Source organism: Haliotis asinina, chromosome 1 (assembly GCF_037392515.1).
Source record: "Haliotis asinina isolate JCU_RB_2024 chromosome 1, JCU_Hal_asi_v2, whole genome shotgun sequence".
NCBI lineage: Eukaryota > Metazoa > Mollusca > Gastropoda > Lepetellida > Haliotidae > Haliotis > Haliotis asinina.
The window spans coordinates 74,161,995-74,188,915 of record NC_090280.1 but is presented as its reverse complement, the minus strand read 5'-3'; the positions used below and the strand labels follow the sequence as shown (position 1 = coordinate 74,188,915).

The following is a 26,921-nucleotide window of genomic DNA, read 5'->3' as shown; positions in this document are numbered from 1 at the left end:
AAAGGAATAGGAACGTAGTGAACACAGAAAGCAATACTGTAGACTGATGCTTGCAAATGCAATGGGACTAATTAAGCCTAATTTTAAGCTCCGTTCATATGCACACAATTTACTCATGTAAGTAAACATGCACATATATAAACGTACATACGTATGTGATAGTAAAAGTACTTTGCGTTCACACTGAAATCATATAGAGTGAGTAAAGTTGAAAGTGACTAACAAATGTATTAAATAGTCTTCTCTTCTTTTTTTTTGATGAAATTCAACAGGGAATGATGTTCTCTTATCGCTGGCGCTTTAGAAGACAAACACAAACATATTTACCGTTATTGCAATAGGTTGTCACAAGACAGACTTCTCTGGAAGAAAGGAAGACCGTCTGTTTGGTGGAACGACATGAATAAATCTTATGACGGCAAAGACTAGTACGGTATTTTAGAATGACCAAATGAGATTTCCATGTTATCCTCACAAAAATGCAGGATTAAGCTGTTATCCAGTCTTTGAATATACGAATTGAAGTTAGTTGCAATTGCACTATACTAGTTGGCTTCAACTTTAGAATTTAGATAGAGCTGTGGGGAATATCTTTGATGTTTGGAAGTCCACTGTTTGTAAATGCATTCATAAAGTTTATGACACCATATGTGCTTCCGGAATATGCAATTTTCCCCGGAATGAAGATGACATTATATAGTTCACTTACAGTACAAATTTGCACATGTGCTTTTACACCTGATCCTGACCACATGTAAATTTGCTCCTAGTGTATATTTACACGGAGTAAATGCGTTCACATGACACATTTACACACGTATGTAAAATTTGCCCATGTGTGCATTTATACAACTGTGCCAACAGGTGCATGTGAACGGGGCTTCAAATTTTAGATCTCACATAAGCAAGCAATGGTTGCTACGTTGGATATTTTCTCATATCCTGAGTATCCAAAGATGTCCTCCGAACCTGCACTCTCTTGTCATTTGGACCAAAGTATTTCATCCAAGTTACGCTTCACGTAGTAGCAGCAGACCAGGGCACGTATTCTCGACACGTTCCTATCCTTAAGAATTCGTAACTTTCATCGTAGCCAATGTATTAAGAATGAGCTTAAGAAATTCGTAAGGTTACGAACGTTTCGAGAATAGCTAGCCTGGTTGGTGGTTCCTCTGTATGTCGGCAAGCATGACTGATAGTGCCGTGGTGTGATATTCCAGCAATATCACCCAAAATAGGCTTCCCAACATGGTACCCAAGTCTTCATCGTGATGAGAGAAAGCTTTGACCAATATGTATCTGTATGTCGGCAAGCATGACTGATAGTGCCGTGGTGTGATATTCCAGCAATATCACCCAAAATAGGCTTCCCAACATGGTACCCAAGTCTTCATCGTGATGAGAGAAAGCTTAACCAATATGTATCTGTATGTCGGCAAGCATGACTGATAGTGCCGTGGTGTGATATTCCAGCGAGGCTACCGCCTTGCTTACATCATGTTGGTCAGCAACGTATTCAACATGAACGTTTAACTGACGTACACTGTTAAAGACGTCTCCATGCCAACACACGTCGTTAACGCTGACACGTAATGATCAATAGCGCCAACAACTCTTTCACTTATGAGGTTTGTATCTCGAACCCTTTCAACTTTAGTTTTTAATATTTCCATTTTAAGTATATTTGATAAGATGTACATTGCCTTGTCAAAGGATCTTGTACATGTTTCTAACTAGCGTTTACAAACTACCAGTCTCATGGGACTGAGGAATCAGGATAACAACATAGTATGACCAACACTTCAGTGACATGTGTCCTGTCGTGTGGAAATCTGTGACTGTGTTTACCAGCTGCTTTTGAGTTATGACTTCACTTTTTGAAGTATGAGTGAAGGTCGTTGTGAACACTTCATTTTGTGAATTTGGATCCAGTGGTAAAAGAAAAACTTTCACAAATTCACGACTAATACTACAGATATTGCTCCAAGATAATGTTCAGTTTATCCAGAACCATCGTCGTACAGAGTTAGGACACCACAACACATGTTCTGAAGGGGCAGTGAAGTCTGATGCAAAGATGGTCGAACTTAAAGATTAAATCCCGCTATTCAAGCCTCTAAACGTGGCTCAAAATTACTGGTCGCATCATTTATACCGTTGTTTACAACAACCCTACCTCACCCAAGACTTTCTAAAACAACCCCAAAGTATCCAACATCATCTAAAACACATTACATCAATACAAAAAAACACATCCTTAATCAACCCCATAACTTTCAGAGAAAACGAAAACAACCCAAGCAATCTAATGCATTTTGATTCATTCTAACTGTGAACGATAAAGCACAATCAATCTCAATCACATAAGTCTACTGTAAGCAAACGCCATTCACACATTTAGCATAATAAGTAAGCGTTTGTTTCTCTATCTTCGAATATGTTTGGAGATCATGTTACTTGCAGCGTTCGGAGGTCTGGGAAGTGATGATGATTATTTTATATTCTAAATGGAAATAAGCATTCATTATTATTTCCTGTAAAACAATTTGTCATGTCACTGGCGTCGATTCAACAGGGGCAATCATTCAAGGCACATTACAAGCCGGTCATAAACGTTCATGCCATGTTTTTTATAATTCCATTTGTCCTCTTCTAATGTCCGCAGTTGTAATTAATGTTGAGACAACCACTCACATTTAAAGATACTTGCAGGTAAGAAAGATACAAGGAACTTAATGAAGCAGAATATCCCACTCTCCACACCTGCTCTTCCAAACATTAAACCCGAAAATACCACTTTACGCTTTGTCTGAGTGTTCATGAACGCCGAACTCAACTATATTCTGTCTGTGTGGCAAATAATCGAGTTTGGATCAAACAGTTCAGTGATCAACGGCATGACCATCTATGTACATATTTGGGATACGGTGACATGTGTCAACCGAGGCAGCGAGCCTGACCACCCTATCCCTCTTACGACAAGCATGGTTTACTGATGACCAATTCTAACCCGGGTTACTAAAAGTGGTGTGACGATTCACCGATGCGTATCGATGCATCGATCCATAGACCGTCGATACAGTGAATCTACACGATCTTTGACATTGCCGTAAATCCCCATACGATACTTCGAGTGAGCTATGATACGTCGATGTTTTTCTTTGAATGTTGCCGAATCGCGATATCTGTCAATAAAGATATACTTTTGTCTGAATAGGATATACGCATACTTAATTTCCCTTTCCTTTTTGTCGGAAATTCATAAAGCCAAGAACAGTGTCAAACATAGTGCTCGCATTTTATTACCATTCACAAAGTCCGTGTACACACTTATTTATCACATGAATATGAGGGGCGGTGGGGTAGCGTAGTGGGTAAGGGGTTCGCTCGTCACGCCGAAGACCCGGGTTCGATTCCCCACATGGGTACAATGTATGAAGCCCATTTTCTGGTGTCCCCCGCCGTGATATTGCTGGAATATTGCGAAAAGCGGCGTAAAACCTAACTCACTCACTCACTCACTCATGAATAGGAACATTGAAAATATCCTGTCGGAAATTGACGAAATACTTGAAATGGTTTCGATTTGATCTGAAGGTGTTTCATAGTTGGTGTTAGAATTATCGTATCGCCGCCCTTGCCTCGGGGTTTCTATCATATCGCAGCTTCATTGCATACTACCTAGGCAATACTACTTCGCTGTGACTAAAATCTAGGATTGTGATGTATCGTATCGCAGGTTGTATGCCAATACCACCACCAGTTACTACTGCAGGTCAAAACGGGATACAAGACTTACCTTTGAAACAAGGGCATATCCTTTTCCACACAGTGAGACAGCCACACCTCTGGAACTGTCCCAGTGCCAGCTCCATGTAGAACAGAGGTAGGCCGCCAAATATCAGCATCACAATGTAGGGGATAAGAAAGGCACCTGCACAAGATGAGAACACATGGTTGATGACAGCTGTGAAAATATATTATTCTTCTGCACGTTCACAAAGCAGCCACACATGGCTAGCCACTATTGTACTACAAGGAAGTATATCAGAATTTAACAATTTGTAAATAAATACATCTGTAGAAAATAGGCATGCACGTTTAACCATTGATTCTAAAAGAAACATACATTATTACGTATATTATTCATAGTCAAATAGTCAAATAGTCAAGTTCGGTGACGTCACATCTTTCTTTTCATTTTGTATAATATGACTAGAGAGATGTTAACACAAGCTGTTGAGTTTGTTCACCAATCTAAAATGAGGTTCACGAATAAAAGTATGTTTAAACTGAAAAGAAATGGATTGAAAAATCAAACTTAAAATCAAAATAAGATCCGAAACGTTGAAGCAATTTTACCATTAATGCTTCGTTTAGAGTCGTCTGAGTGCATTCATTCCTTAATAAATATATAAAGGGTTTGAGACGGTTTTATTATATTCGACTTACCAACCATGTATTCAATAGATTTTATAGCATCAGTATTATGGTAAAACGTGTTTGCAGACTTAATGGTTAGTTTTAGTGGGTGTAACTGCTTGAATAAAAATTTGTTTATAACTTATGCAAACATAGATGGGTAGATCAGAACAGTGTGTACCATAATTATGCAACTATTTATGTCAAATAGTGATGTGCCAGGTATTTCCGTGCTTGTGGGTGGGTGTCTTGCCAATCAGGAACATTCGTTACAAACACATGCTAAGTCAGGTTATGTGCTCACCTGAATCATATGGTACAAGTCGAAATACTCTGAGTGAGTATTTTTTACGCCGCTTTTGACAATATTCCAGCAAGATCAATCCAGAAATGGGATTCACACATTATACCCATGTGGACAATCGAACACGAGTCTTTGTCTTAACGAGGGAACGCTAGAACTGCTGTCCCAGTCAAGAAACAGAATTGAATGGGAGGCCATCATTTGCTTCACTGACGGACATACCTGGAACTGTTCTCCACATGTCTACGACCAACGTCATAATGCAACACTCATGTTCAACAGTTGCTGTCATACATGAACATTGCTGTCAGCATAACGCGTTTTAAAAGCTGACTTCCTGAACATACATGTACATTTTCAGCGTTAGAGTAGCTAACGTGTTGTGTTTTAAAACGGGTTGGGTATTTACAGCATATATTCTTTGACTGAATAGTGAGGTATCGATTTGATCGATCTTCCAACACGTAATACACGTGTATGATCGTTCATCATGAACTGGGTCATACGTCTCTCTTCATAGTCTGAGCCAGTTAATAAACTTCTAAAAACATGTTGAATTGTCTATTTTCATGACACACATTTGACAAGTATAGTCACATTCGAATGATATCCGCCATCGCTGGCTCGGTGACGTGGTTCTTTGTGTGACATGGTGCCTCGCTGACTGGAGCCGTTGTTCATTATATCAGTCACAGGGTATAATGGTCTTAAAAATAATTATGTCCGTTAATTTAGCGCCAAACTTCAAACCAGTTACGTTCGTAATGGTAACTATGACTAAAGCATTAATGTTCATTATATAGTTCATTACACCGCCATTTCTGAAGAGAAAGGTGTTAGATAACTTAGCTTTTCAGGGTTGGACCTCATCAGGCAGGGAATTCCATGCCATGTTCTGGTATGGCTTGTAACCAGATGATTTGGGGTTTCACTTTGGTACACAGCGCAGATTAGAATTATTGTTGGAAAGTTATGAGAGAGGGGTTTTGGAGATACACAGGGGAATGCCATGAAGTCTTGAGTCAAGCACAAAGCACCGTACGTAATGCAACTGAAATATTGCGGTTTGAGATGTTAAGCAACAATATAACAAACACATTGTAAAGATGGTATCCGTTGTAGACAACTTCAAAGCATTTACATGACTTGACAAAGAAGAAAATATATTTCGTTTCAGGCGAAAGAGAGACAGTAAATACTTATCATGTACCTTCTTCAGGGTCAGTTTGTTCAAAGGTTCAACTGGAATATGTTAGAAACGCTACCTAATAAACCTAAATCGCCGATCCTAAGAAATATGTTACATTTTAACTTTATTACCTCAGAATCAACATTCAGGTTGAAAACGATTTACCAAACACACCCAAAATCATCTGACAATGGATACACGTTGCTTACACTTTTGATGATTGTCTAACATGAAAGTACAAAGAAGGAAATAAATCACAAGGCCAGGGAATCTTGGAGCAGCGCCGATTGGGCTATGCGAGTCCATAGTACAAGCAGGACTTCAGGAACACCAAGCTCTATGCACAAGGTACAGGCCATGAAGTGTTTAGACTGGAACGCAGCATCACACACACACAACCTGTGTAAAGGATTATGTGCTTCACGAATGCACAGACCGCATAACAGAATATCCTCGATCCGTCCTCATCGATGATAAAGACGTCGGTCGTCCTGAACTACGCAAAGTAGGGAGCCATTGCATGACTACTCAAGGATACAATTGGGTCTGTAAGTACGTCACAGACATTAGCACTTCCGATGACAAACAACGTTGTGCATGCCTTTTCGAATAGGGTCATGGTTGTACACTTGGTCCCGTCTACTAAAGTCATATTTGGCGGTCGCGCATTCTGAAACCAGAACTGGTTCTTAAGTATATGTTTGTCGCCGGAACTCTGGTACCGGAAGCAGGTTGAGCCCGTATCGCATATCAAAAGTTGGCGTTCGCAAAGGGGGCCGGGAACCAGCTCTGTACCGGAAATACCGCCTCGCCAGACATACAGGCTCTATTGTCTGTGGGAATGTTAACGTCCCAGGGATAACAACCTGCAGCCAGTTGTCTCTCCATTTCTTGACACTACCACAATCGTTTATTCAGAACAATGGCAAACCCCATACTGCCCGAATAGTCCAGGATCTTACCCGTGTTGCCCTGACCGTCACGTTCTGTCAATATTAGACGGATGGGACAACTTTGGGGTCATATCTGGCGACACACAAGACAACTTAATATCCTGCCAATCCACGTATGGCAGCCAGCAGAGGCATATACGCCTCGGACTCTCGCCAGTTCAAGGCATGTCTTGATGTTTGAGGATGCACAAAGTCAGTCCCCACTGTATTCCTCAGTCGAAAAAATCACAATTCGGTAGTGTATGTTAAATCTACACCTGTCTGACTTGAAGTTTTTCTTTCTGATTAACGGGGACAGCTGATTGAAGTCAATCTGGCGATCACTTGTAAAATCATATAGACATCTGGTTTAGTAAGCAATAATATAGTGTATTATTAATAGTGTGTGTGTGTGTGTGTGCGTGGGTGTGTGTGTTATGTTTGTGTGAGTGTTTGGGGGAGGGGTTGGGAAAGTGTTGGGGGTTACATTTTTTAAGATAACCGTTATGACCCAGGGTATATGCACTGGGATTAGGTCGGCCCAAGTACAAGACATAACTGAATTTAAACATTTTTAAATTTTCCAAGTTTTTCAACTGGCAGAGAATACGTGTGGTAGCCTTGTGGTTCGCTCGTGAAGTTGAAACTCATGTTCGATTCCCACAAGAGTACAATGTGTGAAGAGTATTTCTGGTGTCCCTCGTCGTCATATTGATGAAAGCGGCACTTAGTTTAACTCACTGGCTCACTCACTCAGCTGGCAAGCCTAAGTCAGTATCTTTTGACCAGTAGTTATTATAATTATAATCTTCTACACTCACGTGCAACAGAAAGGTCCCAAAAATATAAATTATTATAACTGATGTCTATGTGGCCATATACGTGAATTATGGTTGGGTGTAATCTCCCAAACACACATTAACATTATATGTGAAGGAAAAGCACCTGGTACATGTCTTAAGCTGTAAAAATGATTTGAGTGCCAAAAGGTCCCGCATGTGAAGAAAAGTACCCGTATAAAACGCGAGTTAAACTGCGCTCTGTCATCACTTACATCCGTATGACCAACAAAACATTCCTCGATTAACCTCAGAGCAAAGAGAGGGAGCAGTTGTTATGCTGGAGGTGGGAGCCACGAACTCTCATGTTGCAAGAATCATGGGCTTCGCAACACGAACAGTTGGAAGACTGGTCACACGCTTGAGACAAACTGCCAGGACAGCAGACAAGCCAAGGAGTGGATGACCCAACGTCACCATCCCCTAGAAAGACCACCGTTGACGGGTGCTTCGTCTGAGGAACAGATTTGCAACTGTGAAACGTCGACAAAACGTCTGGGGCATCGAATCAGCAGATGGACAGTTAGCAGACGTCTTCGTGCACATGGTATCCGTGCCTACCGAACGTTCAAGGGCATGACGTTGATGCATCAACAATTACGTCGTAGATTGGAATGTTCGTCAGTAGAATCAAGGAAATTGCTGTAGAGTTTTTTAACAAATGATATTTTAACAGACCTAGAGGTTAGGTACGTGTCTGAGCGTTCCTCCGTTGACCAGGAATGCGTTAATTCAGGTCCTGCAGGGTCAAAGGCTACAGGTGCCAGATCACGTGATCAGACTACACGTTCACTCTGTACGACGGTGTGTCGAGGCATGCCTTAACGCCGGAGGTGGTCACATGCATTACTACAGATTTTCCTGTCTTTTGGAACTTATTATGCTGCGTGTTGGCATATGCACGAAAACCGAGCGATTAACCGTCATTTGTAAACGTAGTCTACAAACATCTACATAATTATAACATCTATAATAGCCTACCAAATTGTAAAATATAGTTTCTTACTGATAGAAAATCTTGAACATACGTATTGTGTTTGTGACTGCTGTTTGAGAGAGAATTATATACATGGGGACGTTTCTTTTGCACGTGAGTGTAGTTCAAAACGCCTGAAAAAACAGGTTGCTTTTTTTGCTGAGATAGATTACATAGGGCGTAGAAAACACACTGTGATACCAGAGAAGGATACGCATCTTTTCCCAACATCCCCATCCCATTCCTCATGCCCTCATCACATGATACTCACATAATTTACATTAAAGAACTACAAGTAACGTTAAGGCTTCCTTGTTTTAGCTGGGCACGATTGACAAATAGTACTGTTAAAGTGAAACAAAAAATTAAATAGAAAAGACAGAAAGACACTAATTTCGTGTGGATGAAGGAGAATGTCAGAGCGGAGCGACACATGTCCTGACCAGCTTGACACAAGTGACCCAAAATGCGCAACTGCATCGCTAATTCCGTCAGTCTTGGCATTATTGAAACGGAAGTAATAAACTAAACCTGTTGACAAGTCAACACGCCATCTTCCCTTTAAGCTGGATATAACCACTACGAACGAGGCCATCACGGAAGTACATGTGAAAGGTTGGTCCCATTCAAATTCTTGCCGGAACGAAATTTAGCGTATCGTATAAATTATGTCTTCTTTGACTTAAGACATCAACATGGGATAATAGAAATGTTACCGAAAATAAAACCAGACCATATCAAAGCTCGTTTTTTCCATTTTTTCGGCGTGTTTATTATGTTTTCATGATCATATAATTTATAGTTGCGTTGGGGGTGCGATTACATCTTCACTAAGGGTGGTTTATTAGACACATTCGATTATGCTCGCCTTTAACTTCATACTGCACTGTTTGCTTCTAAAAAATAAGAATAACTTCTTAAAATGAAGGCTTGTTACCAGAAAGATGTTTGTGTTCATGTTTAAATGAAAAGAATATTCTTCCAAATGTGTCAAATATAGCTGCTTATTTTTAAACAAATGGACACCACCAACCCATCCCCCACCCCACTGAGGAAAGAATATTATTCTAAAGCAGCTAAGCCAATACTATTTCGTGCAACATCGGAAATGATAAAATGGACATACATTTAAGTTATAAGTGTATAAGTATTAAAATGTTATGCGTACGTATATTCATATAGTTCTGTATACCATATGACATTTAATGTTTATTACCAATGTAAAGGTATGGATAATTTTTGAATGCACAATTTCGAAGACTTTCATGTTAGACGTTAGACAAAAAACGGTAACATATATGTGGAAATCCTGAAGAATATAAAGACTATCTTCTTGTCTCTCAAATGGTTTGTTGGCTTTGTCCCCTAGTCATCTCACAGACATAACAATGAATATCCAAAGGCACTAAAATTTGAAATATTCTATCAATGAAAACGATCGTGTCTGAAATAATTCAAAAGGAATATGTTTCATCTTCAAACGCAGCAAACCCTTTTTGATTGATTATGTTGATTATGAACTCGCATTTAATTTATTATTGAAGACTTTCCAATGGCGGACTTTCAGTCTGTACTTTCCTCCAAAATTACAATAGGACACGCCAATACAAATACGGAATATTTATATTAATAATTTATTGTGGTCTCAAAAGCATCAGAAGCTTTGACTCTGAACACCACATAGTGAGATAACCTTTGATCATTAAAAGAACACGGATAAAACGAATCGATCTTATTCTGTCCCAAATGACAAATTTGAATGTCTCCTATAACGGCCCGGAAGTGATGTCAAGGTTCAAGAACGACAACTTCTGAATTGCTCAAACGTTCATCAGTACTGAATGTCATTTAAAAGAGAGTGTTTAAGGGGTTTTGTTCCTAACAAATACTTCAGTGAGTTTCAGAACCTATTTAAAAATGATTTTCATTGAAAAGTACATAAATTGCTTATATAACTGACAGGCCATGTGTGCTTTGCATCCGTAATCAAGTACGGAATATTTCAACTCTTAAGGTGTCTCCTTAGAATGTTTATGGATTGAACATGATCATGAATAACCATGTAACGTTATCCTGTAATGAAACTAAATTCACTCTCAGATATTGGCATGGACGTCAAACTGTCCACGTATGTTCGCAAGAACACATTTACATCGACAGAATGGTATTCCACATCGGTATTAGTTCCAGGATGACAAGCAGCAATGGACATTACAATTTGCAAAGGGCATCAGTTTTGCTTCCATTTACGTCATTTTCACATCTGTTTAAGCCACTATGACTATACGGCAGTGTGGAACGCATGAAAGTTTGCCTTAAGATATATTGCATCCTTGATTATGGAAGTTAGCCGTAATTTAACGACACTAACACAAACCTGTGTAAACAAAGATACAAAATTCAAGACCTTGGTTTAGCATTCACAACTGTCCATGGGAGACTAATAATCATACTTGGGCAGTGCCAGTTCAACGATGTTTACGTGTATTCGCGTTATTACTTGAATTGCCTTTGCATGTAAATATAGTGAGCTTCTGTAGTGCACAAGACAGCCATCTTTGATAACACCTGGCGTCCTTACGCTTTTATAGTTCTTCAGAAACAGTTTATTTGGAGGGATTCATATAACGTGAAGGTTTTAGCACAAATTCACTACGGTTTTGTGAAGGTTTGTGTCGTTTTTATGAAGGAATACCATGAAACCATGTGGTGAGTCAAATCCTGAAGTAGACAAAAACAACCACTCACCAGGCTCCTCTTACGTATTGGAAGCGACAAGCACACACTACTCACTTGTGACAACTGTGGGAGTCGAACGGGTGAGTAAGTTTTGTTTTAAGCTGCACTCAACAATTTTCCATACATGCATATGGCGGCGTTCGCGGCAAATGAAGACGGATGTTTTCAGTTATCATAAATATTTAGTGCATCCAGTGCCCGTTTGCCCGTAGCTAGTAAAAATCCAGTCGGGCCAGTACATCTCCATGTCACTGATCAGACTGGCTATTAAACTTTCATGGGGTCATTTTTAATAGAGCTCTCTGTCTGACTTGTTAAGCTATAAATCACTTTTAAATTATGTAAACCTGTGACCTGATAAATGACGGTATTTTAACTTTTTGTGATCCTTTGCCTAGTTTCTACATACAAATTTGGGGCTAGTGAATTACTTTGTAGGCTCGTAACTTTCAAGCATGGTTAGCCCGTCTGACAAGGTAAATTTATAAACTACTTCGCACACTAATCTGGTGGCATCACTTTTGAGTGATCGATATATAACTTTTCATCACTATTTTGCGTTTTAGTCTCAGTGGAAACTCTTTGAACGATAATCTAGACTTGTTACTCACTAGCACTGACGTTTCAATTTCAGGTCACGTCGTTATTGTAAGGGATTTGGACATTGATGCACTTGTTTATAAGACCAGTTTGAGCTAAAAATACACCGACATATTTTTCCTGAGCTTTTGTTAAGGGATACATGCGTTGTATATCACAAAACCTCGTTATGGATTGATATTTACACGATTCCCCTTAAGTAAATCTCGTGGATAAATGACCTTTTATGCAGGGTAGGGGTTATTGTCTATAGCCGCTGGATAAGACACAGTTATTGACTCAAATAAAGATTCTTGTCTCTGTAAATCTGTAACATTTATGCAAACGAAGAAATGATTTTGTATCGATTTTGGACGTTCGTGGCGCGATATTCACATTTCTTCAGATTCAAAAATTGTAAATTTGTAATTCTATACATTGTTTTAGTTTGTGACGATTCTGTGGGAATTATCTGCAATCCTCATTTGCCCACTCACGTAATACGTGTATATTGTATTGTGTCAAGAGAGAGTGAACACATACTGAAGAGGATGAATATTATGGGCGAAAGTTTATGATATCAAAAACATTTGGTGAGATACAGTATTACATTCTTCTTAATAATTTTTTCTATCGCTTAGCAGGAACATTGATCGGCAAGAGTCAATACGTTCTTTTACATTCAAATATGCATCACATTAGAAAATTAAAAGTTCAACCGCCAGACCGATCTATAGACGGATTTCGATCAAACTTAGGGACGCACTGAAACCAATCATGGAACTGTTGATTACTGGGACAGCTCACACTATTCCAGATAGGATTATAGCTCACATATTTGAGTTTGGACCAGACAAACCAGTGATGTAACAGAAAGACAACGTTGTATGGTCACCGCTTGACCTCAGACTATCAGGCCCTTTCTCTAACCCGTCAGGGGAAAACTATCCTGACTTATAGGCGGCATTCTATCCTAAATTGCAATGAGCAGCTACCATATTCTCGTCAATCACAAACTGCGTTTCCCGTTATATGTACAAAATAGTTGGAAAATAAATCCTATATACTGTGTAAACTCACTGAGGGCCATGTTCCAAGTAGGCGTGAGCGACGGTGTCATTCTACCCGAGTGACAATAGTTCCTTACAAGTGTTCATTTGCTAGCACGAGGGCTTCTCGATGATTAATCAATAGATACGTGATAATTTGCAATTATTTTCACGGGTTAATGAAGGAACTATACCTTCTATGAACTATGGTGTTGAAACTACCGCCCAAGTGTTGACGTGCTTGGGGCGGCTTTTAGCACTTCCATTGTGTTGTGTTTAGATGCACTGAAAAGTAGTTTCATAGCACAATATTTGCAGCTTCGGTTTACAAGGGAACACTTCCTTGAACAAGGCAAATATTTATCTGCTGGAATTTCACAAAAAGCGCGTAATATTTATTGGTGTAAAACGACGTCAATGAGGCATTGTTGTGAAACAAGTGAATCTTCTGAAGTGATTGTAGAAAGGGTGTCGATACTCGTCAGCTTTGATACTCAAAGGAGAATAACGTCATTTCCAACGTAACTTCTGGAAATCATTTCTTTTCTTTTTTCTATTCCTTACTCTCTTTTTTATTTATTTACTTATTTATTCATTTGTTTGTTTCATGTTTCACAATTTTCGACAGATTTATCTTCGCAGTTTTACAGGTTCTATCTAACGATCTAATACAATTTTGCCACTTTTAAAGTAACATTGATTCAGTGGGAATAATTGGTGAAAACAACATAATATGGCGGTATTCATAAGGTTCTATTCGATCTCAAAGGATCCCTCATTCCTGTGTATACCCTTCGCATGAGGTATGCCCGAAAGCATACGAACATCAATTCAAATTATTATGCGCTTAATGCTTGTCTTTATGCTTGTGATAAACAAGAGTAATGCCTATTCATCCGGGTACACACATAAAAGTGAAAAAAAATAACCAATCGTGCATTTTACTGTGTGGGATATATTTTTAAACAAGAGTAGAAGTCGTGGACATTGTTGTAAAGTGAACTGCAAATGCAGAGTATGAATTTGGGATGTAGATACATATGTTTTAGATGACAGAACTATGGTATACACAGAACGTACATTTTAAGGCAGTCAGGTTGCGGATAAATACCTTAGGCTCTTTAATTATTTTGTAGAAATGTATGACAGAGAAGCAGAAATGAGTTACAAGATATATCAAAACTGATGTACGTTTGACTTTCCACCTAACTCATGTCCTTTAAACGGGTCGTGTCCTGAAAAGCACAGATGCGTCAAGAAATTTTCAAACTATCGGATTCTATTACATACCCGATGTCTCCTAAAAAGTACATATACGTCAAAGGAAACTCTCAAACTATCAAAATCCTATAGAACACTCGTGTCTCCTGAAAAGAATATGTACCTAAAAGAAAACTTTTACACGAATTGTTTTGACAAATGAGGTTGATTTAAGCAGACTCTTCTAACCACTATCACCTGTGACAGTGGAGTATTTTTCTATGTTTTGATTATGTTTGCTCGAATGGGAAAGTTAACTTTTCAGAAACTACCTATCTTAGAATTAATGGACACGGATGTCTTTGAGGTCGCGTATATTCTTACCTCCTCCATTTTTGTAGCATATATAAGGAAACCTCCAGACGTTTCCAAGATCCACTGCAAATCCAATGACTGAAAGTAGAAATTCGGTCTTCTTCCCCCATGATTCCCGCTCAGGTTCAGATTTTGGTTTTTCAATTATTTTAGTTGTTCCATCCACCATTGGCAAGCCTGGGCTGGGAGTCATAGTGGCCGGTCCGTGTAGCCAACGCCCAACAATCAATATTAGTCCCTTTCCCGCGCTTTCTCACTGTCGTCTGCTGGCCACACAGAAAGTCGTCTGCCAAGAGTTTCCGAACTCAATTTGGGAACCCATGAAAATGCATGTACCAGCGTGATCGATCCCAACAATGTAATGGTACGCTTAATTACAATGTGGCAGCGCGGGAGGTTCAGACGCCTTCCAGCTATAGGTGGATTCTTCTGAAGATATCATATCCTTACAAGTATCGAAGAACCATATTTTATGTATCGTTTGCTGATGGCGGCTTTGTGAGCTAGTAATCGATCAACCATCAAGATAAGTTGCAGAAATGTTTGCGTTGTTTGTCAACCCCTTCCCGTCACCAGATCACCTTCAATAATTTGCCCAATAGAACGGGATGCCTTTTTTATCCGCAAGCCACCAATAACAGATGCTAATGCAAGCGGTTGGACAGCCAGTCGATGTCTAGAGGACCGCGGTCTGCCAGAAGCTCGCTGTCGCCTGTTCACGGTCCGCTGCTCTTAATGAGAACTTCCAAATCGGAGAGAAGTTTGTTGCCCTTTCCCCAAGCAATGTTAGGTTTACAATGAATGCGTGAACTGGTGGTATTTAGTGAGTGTTCTTTCCTGTCAATCCGGATCGAATGAGTTACACTACCAAGACAAGACTGTATGACTTATTGTATAGCTAGGGCATGCTTCTGGCCATCGCAGACACCATCAATAGACGCATGTAGCTATATATGGCACATGCCAGGTTGTCTTTGTATCGTAAATATTTCTCCTTGTCATGTACGGTTTTCGAGGTAAAATTGCATCCTGCACGAATGTCGCAGCATAGTGCTGAAGCCGTCTCACGTCACGAAGCCGGGACTGATTCACGGGCATGAACATTTTCACAGAACAAATAACTTTTATACGAGCAGATTAAATTTGTGATTACATGATAACGATGTTTGAACCCGCTGGGCTGTTTTAAACAAAACTAACGCTTTAAAGAATCTACCAATTTTTGCAGTACCAATGCAAGACGACCATGCGATCGCATTAGTTGCCTGGATACTGCGGTAGTATTCTGGACATTTTTCAAACAATGAGAAGTTTATAGCGACGTCTTCAGTTCTGAGGTTCACAAGATTAAAGGAATCTTATAATTAGTAATCTTAATGGAGGAAGCTCTTATCGCCTGGTGTAGATGTGAAAATGTGAATATGTCTGGAAAACATTGCAAGGGGATTAACAAGTTGTGATGATTAAAGTTTCAGTTGTTTTTCATTTGTCATTTGTCGAAGTTTTCCGTATCAATATCAAGTATCATGGATCTTTTGCCGCTTTGTCGACTAACAGGCAATCACAAACCATCGATAGATCGATCAGTCGTTACAGCCTTTCATGTGAGGAGGTTTGAACAGTTGTCTACAAGAGCGTTAGTGCATAAAGGTCACCCTGAAAAACGTCAGCTAGGTGGATGTATTCTCTAATGGGTCATGTTCGCTTCTGTTTGTCGTCCTCCGGGTGTTCTTATAATAACAAAATAAGATACAACAAGGTCTCACACTGACGTAAGCTAAGTGTTGGCACATGTGTAATTTCAGTATCGGGACTACCTGACATGACAGCTGTTGATAACACGTTGTTACTGCGTGTGCTGAACCAGGAGCTAATTCCACGTTGGACAGGCCGTAGGTACGGTTATATTAGCAATGGAAAGAATGCTCTGTCACTCGAGAAAGCGAAGCTGTTATGAAAAGGAACTGCATGTTTGATCCCACATGGTCAAAACTTCTGTATTTCACGTCTTCCGTTGCGTCCCATCTTCAGACCTTCAAGTATCGCGACTCCAAGATCTTAACAATGAAAGAAATTACTTAAATAACCCACAAATCATTACAAAGCCGGAACCATAAAAACAAACACTGCAATACTGATGTATAATGAAAAGGAACAAAGTACTGATTGACGAGAGTTGTCACTGATATTACCATTATATTCGTATATATGAAAACATGAACAGAAATGCTGTTGTACAAGTCATTTGCTAGGTGTACATGCGATGTTAACGTTGTAATATTCACGAACAAAACCAGCGATTTGGACTGAGACAAAACCTCCTAAACACAACAGACTCAGACTGTTGTTTCTTATCAGTTTGCTTGTGTCAGTACTGCTAATATTTTATCTGTTTTATAAGAAAAGCGATCGTTTTCTGTGTTACCTCAGGTTGGATTATTATTTGCTAGAATTCAGTAATTATACCCTCTACATTTTTTTCCAAGCATCTTTTTCCACACACATATGACAACACTGGAATCTTACAATGTTCTTTACCTATTAATATTATCGAAAGTGCTGTTATATTTTCACTGTGGTCGAAATAAGCTGTCATTTACGGTTATATAACCGTTGTACATAATCAATTATCAATAATAAATATGGTGCTAAAATGGAATGTTTTGTGTAATCACCTTCAGTCTAAACAAGTATCTTGTAAACTTTATTTGTTTTACTTAATCTACTAATTATGCTGAACTGATTCATTTAACTGTTCATTTTCCTCTTGATTTAAAAGATGTATTGATGTATTGACAGTGTGTATGTTATGTGTTAACTCTATTCTGAAAATCGATCCTAATGGTATACTAATCACTTTAAACAATTGTTTATCATATCTTTGAACTCAAAGAGATTTTTCTCATTCGCAAATTCAAAATTCAAAGAAATATCTGTCAAACCATCTCTTACTACACTGATGTTATAACTGAAGGTTTATGACAAAATGTCAGAACTGACAACTTTTTAAAAACTTTATCCCACAAGTTTGATCAAAACGTTATAGACAAAGCTTTTGGACACCCCTTCCAATGTGTCCTGTCTTCAAGTCTTAATGTTTCATGACAGCTCCAAGATCTTAACAGTGAAAGAAATATCCAACATCAATATCACAAAGCCGGAATCATAACAACACACTCTACAATACTATATGGAATATTCAGTGTGCTGTGACTATTCAACTTTGATTTCTTTTGAATTTGGTTTCTTGTTTAACGCCGCAATGAGCAATATTCCCGTTATACGGGGACGGTCCATAAATAAATCGAGTGTGGACCACCCAATTCAGTGATTAACAGCATGAACATCTATCTACGCAGTTGGGATACAATGACGTGTCTGAACCAAGTCAGCGAGCCTGACCACTCCACCCCGTAAATCGCCCTCTTACGACAAGCATGTATTACTGAAGACTGATTCTAACCCGGATCTTCACGGATGCATGGTTTGTATGTTAAGTGGTAATCAACACATAGATGATATCAAATGAGTGCCCATGTCATACCACGTTTACGACTGAGTGCCTAAATGTTGGTATTTCCCGAGCGACAGGGAGGGATACACAAATATTTGCGCAGGCGTGTCGTAAACGTAGTATAATATGGGCACGACCATAATGTTCTATACAGACGGGCAAAAGAAATTTTCTCCTCGTTCAGTTTGATTTCACTTAAATATAAAAGCAAGAAATCTAATTTTGCAGTTTATAATTTGTGAAGCAATGACATAGGCACGTGCTAGGTGCAAACGATTTTTAACAAGGCTGTTTACTTATTGAACATGTTATCGTCGTCATGGCGGTCTCCATTCGGGAGACATAGCAAAGTGTGGATAGAAGTATATGTCCACTTATGGCTGTCCGCAGGTGGAGGTCTTCCTACGCAGTTGTCACCCGCGGTCTGGGGCCTGTCTGAGGTCTGGCCAGTCTGTTGGTAACGCCGACGAAGGTTCCTGACGGTCACGACGGAGCAAAGGAAGGTTCTTGCAACGTGACCCGTTGTAGCGCCTATTTGCAGCATCAGATGGTCATCTCTCGCTCTGCTGAAGTCAACTTCGGCATTGTGAAGTGGTTTTCTACTGAAACACGATCTGCCCTGTGCTGTCAGGTGGTGTTAAACCATGCGTGCACGTGCATTTTAACCTTGATTGCAAAATACCTGGATTTTGCACAGTTGTCACGAGGTGTTTTTCAATGTTGGTCAGAATCGAACCCTTGTTGTTGGCAATAACTATGGGACAATTTGCATTTGATTATAATTATAACTTTGCAAGAGAATTTGTTTTTTGCTCATCAGTAGGTTTATTACAGAGGTAGTCAAACTGACGAAAATAAACCCAAATCTACTTTAACACACAGCCTGGGTACGCGCCGTCGCAACGCAACGTCATAGAAGAAACGTGACGTCATAGTTTTGTTCGTGACGTCATCTTGACAGAGTGATATTTTGCCCTATGGCATCGTATGGCAAATATGAACCCCGATGTTTTCGCCCTCTTTGGTAATAAATGATTATATTGAATTCCATCCTACTATCACTGGTCCAAATAACGTACTAATAACTACGATGACAAAACACTTAACGAAAAACACAACACAAACAACAATGTAAGGTTTCACATCCTATTGATGTTCATGAGTAAATTATTAAATGGATTTTGACTCATTATGCGAAGGACTTGTGTGTGAATATCATATATTTTCAACACAGCCAGATATGTGCAAACTAATTAGGCCTTTAAGCGCGAGTCTACAATATACAAGAAGTATAGATCAAACCTTGAAGAATTGATCTTCAGTAACCCATGCGTGTCGTAAGAGGCGACTAACGGGGTCAGGTTTGCTGGTTTGGTTTGCACATGTCATCGGTTCCCAGTTGATCAGCTCGATGCTCATGCTGTTGATCACTGGATCGTCTGGTCCAGATTTGAGTATTTACAGATCGCCACCATATAGCTGGAATATTGCTGAGTGCGACTTAAAACTGAACTCACTCACTCACTCACTCACTCACAAGCATAGATCAAATGGAGAACCTTACTTCCTGGTTTCCTGCCCCTGTCTCATCATTATCCCATCATTGCTATACATCACTTTTCTACATTCCTCCACGTGGTACCTTTGGCTTCGTTGTAAGATAACATCAAGCCAACATGTCGTTAGATAACTGGAAATGGTTCAAAAGGAAAGACAAATCTTTTCCCTTTCTCTTCTTCGAGTTGCCATAATTCCAGGTCTTGAAGGCCTCTACAGTTCCAATATCCTATCAATCTCTCGTTAGTCAGCTCACAGATAAACAAGGATCTGTTCTCCACAGCAAACGGTGTAAGACCTTATGTGTTCTCTTCCCCGTGTCGGACAACTCCACTATCCGAGCTGCCGTAAGGATGGATGTGAAACCAGTTTTTTATCTCCATACTTCACAGATCCTTACGTATGTTCCCAGTCCCCAGAAATGAGCTTCACACATTGTACCCATGAGGGCAATCGAATCCGAGTCTTTAACCTCTAGGCTAACCCAGTGCCCCTCCAAAGTATGCTCAAGCAGGCTATTGTTTAAGAGACCATTGGAATAGTTTTTTTAACATGAATAGTCGATCAGTACGTTCAATCACAAATAACAGCACACTTGTGTCGATGTTGATAGGGCCTATGAAAACACTTGAACCTATCTGATTGTCCACACAACAGCGAAAAAAAGCATACGCAGGAACTAGTGTTTGACTAAGTTCGAAACATCCAAATCCTGCATAATGTTGGACTTGGATGTAGTATCATCTTCTCACAAGTTCTTCAATATTCGTATTAAATGGTGAATGAACAAAAATGAAAAATTATGTTTCATCTTCCGTGACTTTATGCAATGACCGACTTTCCTTCATATCATCAGTCACACGGATACTTTATAGTATTTTGTTTTCCCAGATACTAAAACGAGCTACTTAGCAGCAATAATTATACATTTTTAAATTTACCTTTGTGAATTCAATGTAAATTATATCTGGCGTATCTATACAGTTTAAGCACAACTAAAAGTCTAAAGTCTTTCTATCAGAAAGTTTGGAACACCAATATCTTTCCATGGTTCGTTTGTTAAAACTTCCATTGATTCCCACATATGTGTTCGTTTGATCAAGTAATAAACAACAATATATGTCATGCATCTAATGTAATTTACATGCCTTAATAAAATATAAACACAGAAACATCAACGAGTAATAAAACTTGTACCTAACACTATGTATCGACATCAATCACCCAAGATCCTAAAACTGACAAAGAGGTGCAGCTTTTGATGATATCTTCCGCCCACTTCATGGATTCCAGACGTCTAAAACTATATGAAACAATTGCTTCTGTGTCTAGTATGTCCGTTGTAAATGACTTCTGTATTTATGGATGATATGGTTGTCTCAAGTTGTAACAGTTGTTCTTTTCATTCGTAGTTTATTGTTGTCATTTTCGTCCAGATACGTACCAAACATATTACCCAGATGAATAAATCTGGACGGAGTTCACTGAAGTCTGGTATTGTTTGACCTCCGATGGACTGGTTTGACTTTTTGACTCGTGTCTGTTGCTTCCGTGGCATTAACCACTGCAATAGTTCTGTAGTGCTACAGGTTCAATCCCAGCAACAAACACCACTACCCACTGAACCACTACCACTACCCTCTAAGCCCTTCCCAAACACACCCTCCTTCAACTCCTGCCATAAACACCATTACCCAGTTAGCACTTGCCACAAATACAACCATACACTCCCATCCTCCCACAAACACTATTACCAAACCTACCCTTGTCACAAACACCACTATTCACTGTGTCCCTCCTGTGAACCACAACACTCTCTCATCTCCTGCTTATCACTACAGCTCATTCAGCTCCTCCCACAAACAACTCTACCCAACCAACTCTGGCCACAAACACGACTGTCTACACAATCCCTCCCACAAACAACTCTACCCAACCAACTCTGGCCACAAACACGACTGTCTACACAATCCCTCCCACAAACAACTCTACCCAACCAACTCTGGCCACAAACACGACTGTCTACACAATCCCTCCCACAAACAACGCTACCCAACCAACTCTGGCCACAAACACGACTGTCTACACAATCCCTCCCACAAACAACTCTACCCAACCAACTCTGGCCACAAACACGACTGTCTACACAATCCCTCCCACAAACAACTCTACCCAACCAACTCTGGCCACAAACACGACTGTCTACACAATCCCTCCCACAAACAACGCTACCCAACCAACACTTGCCGAAAACACTACTGTCTACACAAATCCCTACCACGAGAAACGCTACCCAAACAATCCAGAACACAAATATGACTAACTATTCGATCCTTTCCACAAACAATCCCTGTTACAAACCTCACCACCTACCAAGTATTTGCAACAGGCATGTTCAGCCGAATCAATCTCACATCAAGTCAGTTCCTCCTGTCCTTTCAAAACACAATCTACTGATCAGTAAGACATCAGACGAACTAAAAACGAAATCCCTGCCACAGAAATCCCAACAAGGGACACACATCCGTGTTATCCAAATCCTTTCACCTTCAGACACAATCCACCAAATATCAAAATCCCTTCAAAAACCCTTCTTCAAAAAACATGCACACCCTACGAATTCCTCCAGTAAACGTTTCAAGCAACCCAATCTCACTACGACATTCCTACCCTTACAATGTCTTACATAAAATTCATTCAAAGCATTCGATCCTTTAAATATTCTACCTGCTGCATCCCCCCACAGAAACATTTCGCCAATCCAGTTATTCATATAAACATTCCAACCCACTCAGTGCCTAATATTCCAGGTAATACAGCCTTACCACAAACCATCAAAATCCATTCAGTTCCACATCCCTGTCTGATATGATATTCAATATTGTGGATAACAGCGCTGGACCTCACCCTTCTCGATCCGTCATCTCCTGTTTGCAGCACAACGTTATCGAAACGTTACCATGGAGTCCAAATAGGACATACACTCAAACCGGATCCAATATCTTTGAGACTATCTTGGATACTAAGTTCGGACTAGAGATCATCTTGCTCATACGTGTATACCACATTCAAACATTCTATACTATCCCCATAACAATAAATTTCAGTCCGTCTCTGCCATACTCGAACATTCTAAGCAGTTCCCGTCACATTCACTTACGCTTCCGCTTAGCAATCAATCAATCTAAACCTTCATTGTCAAAATCAAACAATCTGTTTACCCTTGTTCGGTGTCGCAATTAACCATTCTTTTCTTTCCTTATCACAAAAAATCGACACAATGTCTGTATCCCTGTTGCATCTCAAGTATTCCGCTCCGCCCCTATCTCAATCAGACATTCTACCCACCCTGTCTCCTACATTTCGCACACAGTACCTTACAACCACCGCACCCACTCTAACACTGACACATACTGACCATCAAACAGCACATTACAACCACCGTACCCACTCTAACACTGACACATGCTGACCATCAAACGTAGCACATTACAACCAGTCTACCCACTCTAACACTGACACATATGGCCATCAAGCACAACACATTACAACCAGTCTACCCACTCTAACACTGGCACATACTGGTCATCAAGCACAACACATTACAGCCACCGTGCCCACTCTAACACTGACACATACTGGCCATCAAACACAGCACATTATAACCAATCTACCCACTCTACCACTGACACATACTGGCCATCAAACACAGCACATTACAACCAATCTACCCACTCTACCACTGACACATACTGGCAATCAAACACGGCACATTACAATCACCGTACCCGCTCTAACACTGACACATACTGGCCATCAAATACAGCACATGACAACCACCGTGCCCAGTCTAACACAGACACAAACTGGCCATCAAGCACAACACATTACAACCACCGTACCCACTTTAACACTGACACATACTGGCCATCAAACAGCACACTATAACCAATCTACCCACTCTAACACTGACACATACTGGCCATCAAGCACAACACATTACAACCAGTCTACCCACTTTAACACTGACACATGCTGGCAATCAAACACAGCACATTATAACCAATCTACCCACTCCAACACTGACACATATGGCCATCAAGCACAACACATTACAACCACCGTACCCACTTTAACACTGACACATACTGGCCATCAGGCACAGCACATTATAACCAATCTACCCACTCTAACACTGACACATACTGGCCATCAAGCACAGCACATTATAACCACCGTACCCACTTTCACACTGACATGTACTGCCATCAAACACAGCACATTACAACCAGTCTACCCACTCTACCACTGACACATACTGGCCATCAAACACAGTACATTACAACCACAGTACCCACTTTAACACTGACACATGCTGGCCATCAAACACAGCACATTACAACCACCGTGCCCACTCTAACATTGACACATACTGGCCATCAAGCACAATGCCTAAACACTGAAATAAGCTAGGTCTTCTTTGTATCAAGAAAGCCTGGATAAAATGCATAGGTTTCCTTGGAAAGATTTATACTTTTCGTTAACACATCTTGAATGCAAATGTGAAAAAAACGTCAGTGATCAATAAAATGCGGGCTCGTTCTTTAAAGTAGTGATTGTTATTTCCCTACAGAGACAAAAAAACATGCGAACTTGCTGGTGCAGAAAGAACACATCAATAAACTCGCGCGACATACAGATTATTTATCAACACTGTTAGTGATGGCAAATATACTAGTATGTCAGAAGAAAAGTGAAATTTTCAGATACAGATGGAAGTAGAGGTGCAGGCTATTAGAGAGACATATTACAGAGAGAAAGACATAGCAAGAGACAGTGACCGAGTATTCAATTCCGCCTGAGATGGACCAGATTTACAAATGGCATATATAATCTAGACCTGATTCCAACCTCATTTACCCACATCAGCAATCCTGCAAGCTGTTTGTAACGGAGTTGCCATTGCTATTATACTTCCTGGGACGCACTCAGCCCAGTGCGCTGTGTAATTAGATATACCTTGAGACGTTCTTTGACCACTATCACAAACCGTTTACAAAAAGTTTACATCAGCATGATGGCTCTCCTGGCGGAGCTCTACCTGTAGTGTCGCTAATTGCAGGTGTCATTTCACCTCGAAAAGTACAGAAGTGTCATCAGAAGTAACATGCTTAGCGACACCGACCCTTTACAATATGTCCAAGCACGATGCAAGCATATGTCACTTTGGCTGGACAGTGTCTCCAGCCTGGTTTCTTATGTGTCATCACATTTGCAATGGTCTGACAGATTCGGCGATAGTCTATGATCCAGGCCAAGATTTCTCGAAACAAACATTTATACTTTTAGTAAAATACCAATTGAGTTAGACAGGTTGAAGCAGCTGAATAACTGAGCTGCATTTCTAAAATTGAAAAGACCAGGTAACCTTCTTTCAAACTTAAAGTGTGTGCTATGTTTGAGAAAAAGTCGATATCAGTATATTCTGGCAAATGCAGTTTTGCTGCGCTTTCTCGAATTTGAATAAACAACTTAGGTTTAAGATTGTTTCGAGAAATCGGGGCCAGGTAATGAATGGACAGTATCCAAAATATGTAACTATGGCTTAGATATATCTAATCTAAATCCTACTGACCTTTGCGAGGTACATGTTTGATCTGTCAAGCCAAATTTTCAGTTTTGCTTTTTTACGAATTCACGAGAAGAGGATAGGTATTAGTTTTTTTTACCTTCTTAAACATTTTATCATGGATAAAACGTTTTCTGTTAAAAAGATATTCAGGTTCGAAACCATTGATACTGTCTATCTTAATGGTATAAACAGTGTAACAGGGACCGCTGACTAACATCTGCATTAGTTCTTACATGTCATATAACCACAGATTTTGTCACATGATTGGCCAAACCGTCGTAGCATCCACCAGGTCATATATCATGAAACGTCGAACTCATTACTATCACGCGAATCCGCATCTGTTCTCAAGACAATTCTGGATTCGACGAGGCATATACACCTAATCATACGTCCAGTGTCAGCATTGTGATCCATTCGCTCTGTGGAGCAGCTCCACGCTGGTAGAGAGTTGGTTGTGGTTGTTGACGGTGACGTACGCGCGTCCAAGAATATCCCAGACATGTTCGACTGGACGCAAGTCTGGACATATTCTCCTGTTGGAGATACATATTAACGGCATGCATCCTGTGCGCTCTAGCGTTGCCATCAGGAAACGACGTCCATGTCGGTGCGCAGATAGCACAGCGCGCACCTGCGGGATGTTGTCACGGAAGAACTGCCAAGCCAAACGTCTGTGGATGTGAACGTGTTCTCACAGTGAAAGTGACTGCACCCTATGCCATTAATGAGGCACCCTCAAAACGATCGTTATGTCCAAAGTTAACGGCCTTAAAACGCTCTTTCCATCTACAAAGCTGTTGCAAAAGGCAGGGTAGTCCAAAGGTAACCTCGAATCTTCCGAAAATATATCGTTTGCCCAATGCCATGGCAATGGATTGCCTCTTTTGAAAGCAGCGGCCTCTTGCAAAAAGAGGTGTCGTTTAGTCGGTTGTAGAATACCTCGTGAATTACGAGCATGCAGACTCCATCCGTGGCAAATGTTACACACCGTCCGTCCACCCATTCACACCTGTAGCTGTGAGACGTCACCTCCAATTTGAGAGGCACTTGAGACCACCGTTCTTATAAGGTCTTGCGCGTCAGTTGTCGCTCATGGACGAAAAATCGACGATCATTACCAACGTTATTGTCTTTTGATACTGTGATTGTGATGTGCTTATTATTCAATGCTTGCCAATTGTACGAAGCAGTTCCTGATAGGATAATCACCGTGTAAAAAAACGTTTCATTAAGTTCAAAACAATATTAAAACGACAGTCAGTCCGAAATGTACCACGTAACTGGCGTATTTGCACGAAATTCAGAAGGCGTTGTGAATGGAATTATAACAATCGTCTTCTAAATTCAAATACAATTAAACAACTTGGCTCCATAATAATGTCACACCTAAATGGAATATCGTCTACTTTGGTATTGGTACGCATACAATGATCAGTTGAATCCTTCGAAAATGGAAAAAATACAAAACAGCGATGTAATTGCCTCAATTTCCAACGTTCATGTGCGTTGCTCAGAATAGTCGAATAACCCTTTGCGTGGGTCGGCATTGAGGTATATTACTTTTATTATGTATTCCCTCAATACAAATGGAAATGTGTGAGCCGGTTCCAT

General features: G+C 40.1%; 1 protein-coding gene across 1 annotated transcript in view; it reads right to left on the bottom strand.

Moving 5' to 3' along the window:
- LOC137282437 (sodium-dependent serotonin transporter-like) overlaps positions 1 to 14,797 on the bottom strand; it is a 49,126-nt gene extending 34,329 nt beyond the window's left edge. The window contains exons 1-2 of the mRNA XM_067814189.1: positions 14,614 to 14,797; positions 3,800 to 3,934 (exon numbers count right to left, since the gene is read on the bottom strand). Of these exons, the coding sequence (XP_067670290.1) occupies positions 3,800 to 3,934; positions 14,614 to 14,797 (319 nt within the window). The remainder of the gene's footprint in view (positions 1 to 3,799; positions 3,935 to 14,613) is intronic.
- Positions 14,798 to 26,921: the final 12,124 nt, after the last annotated feature.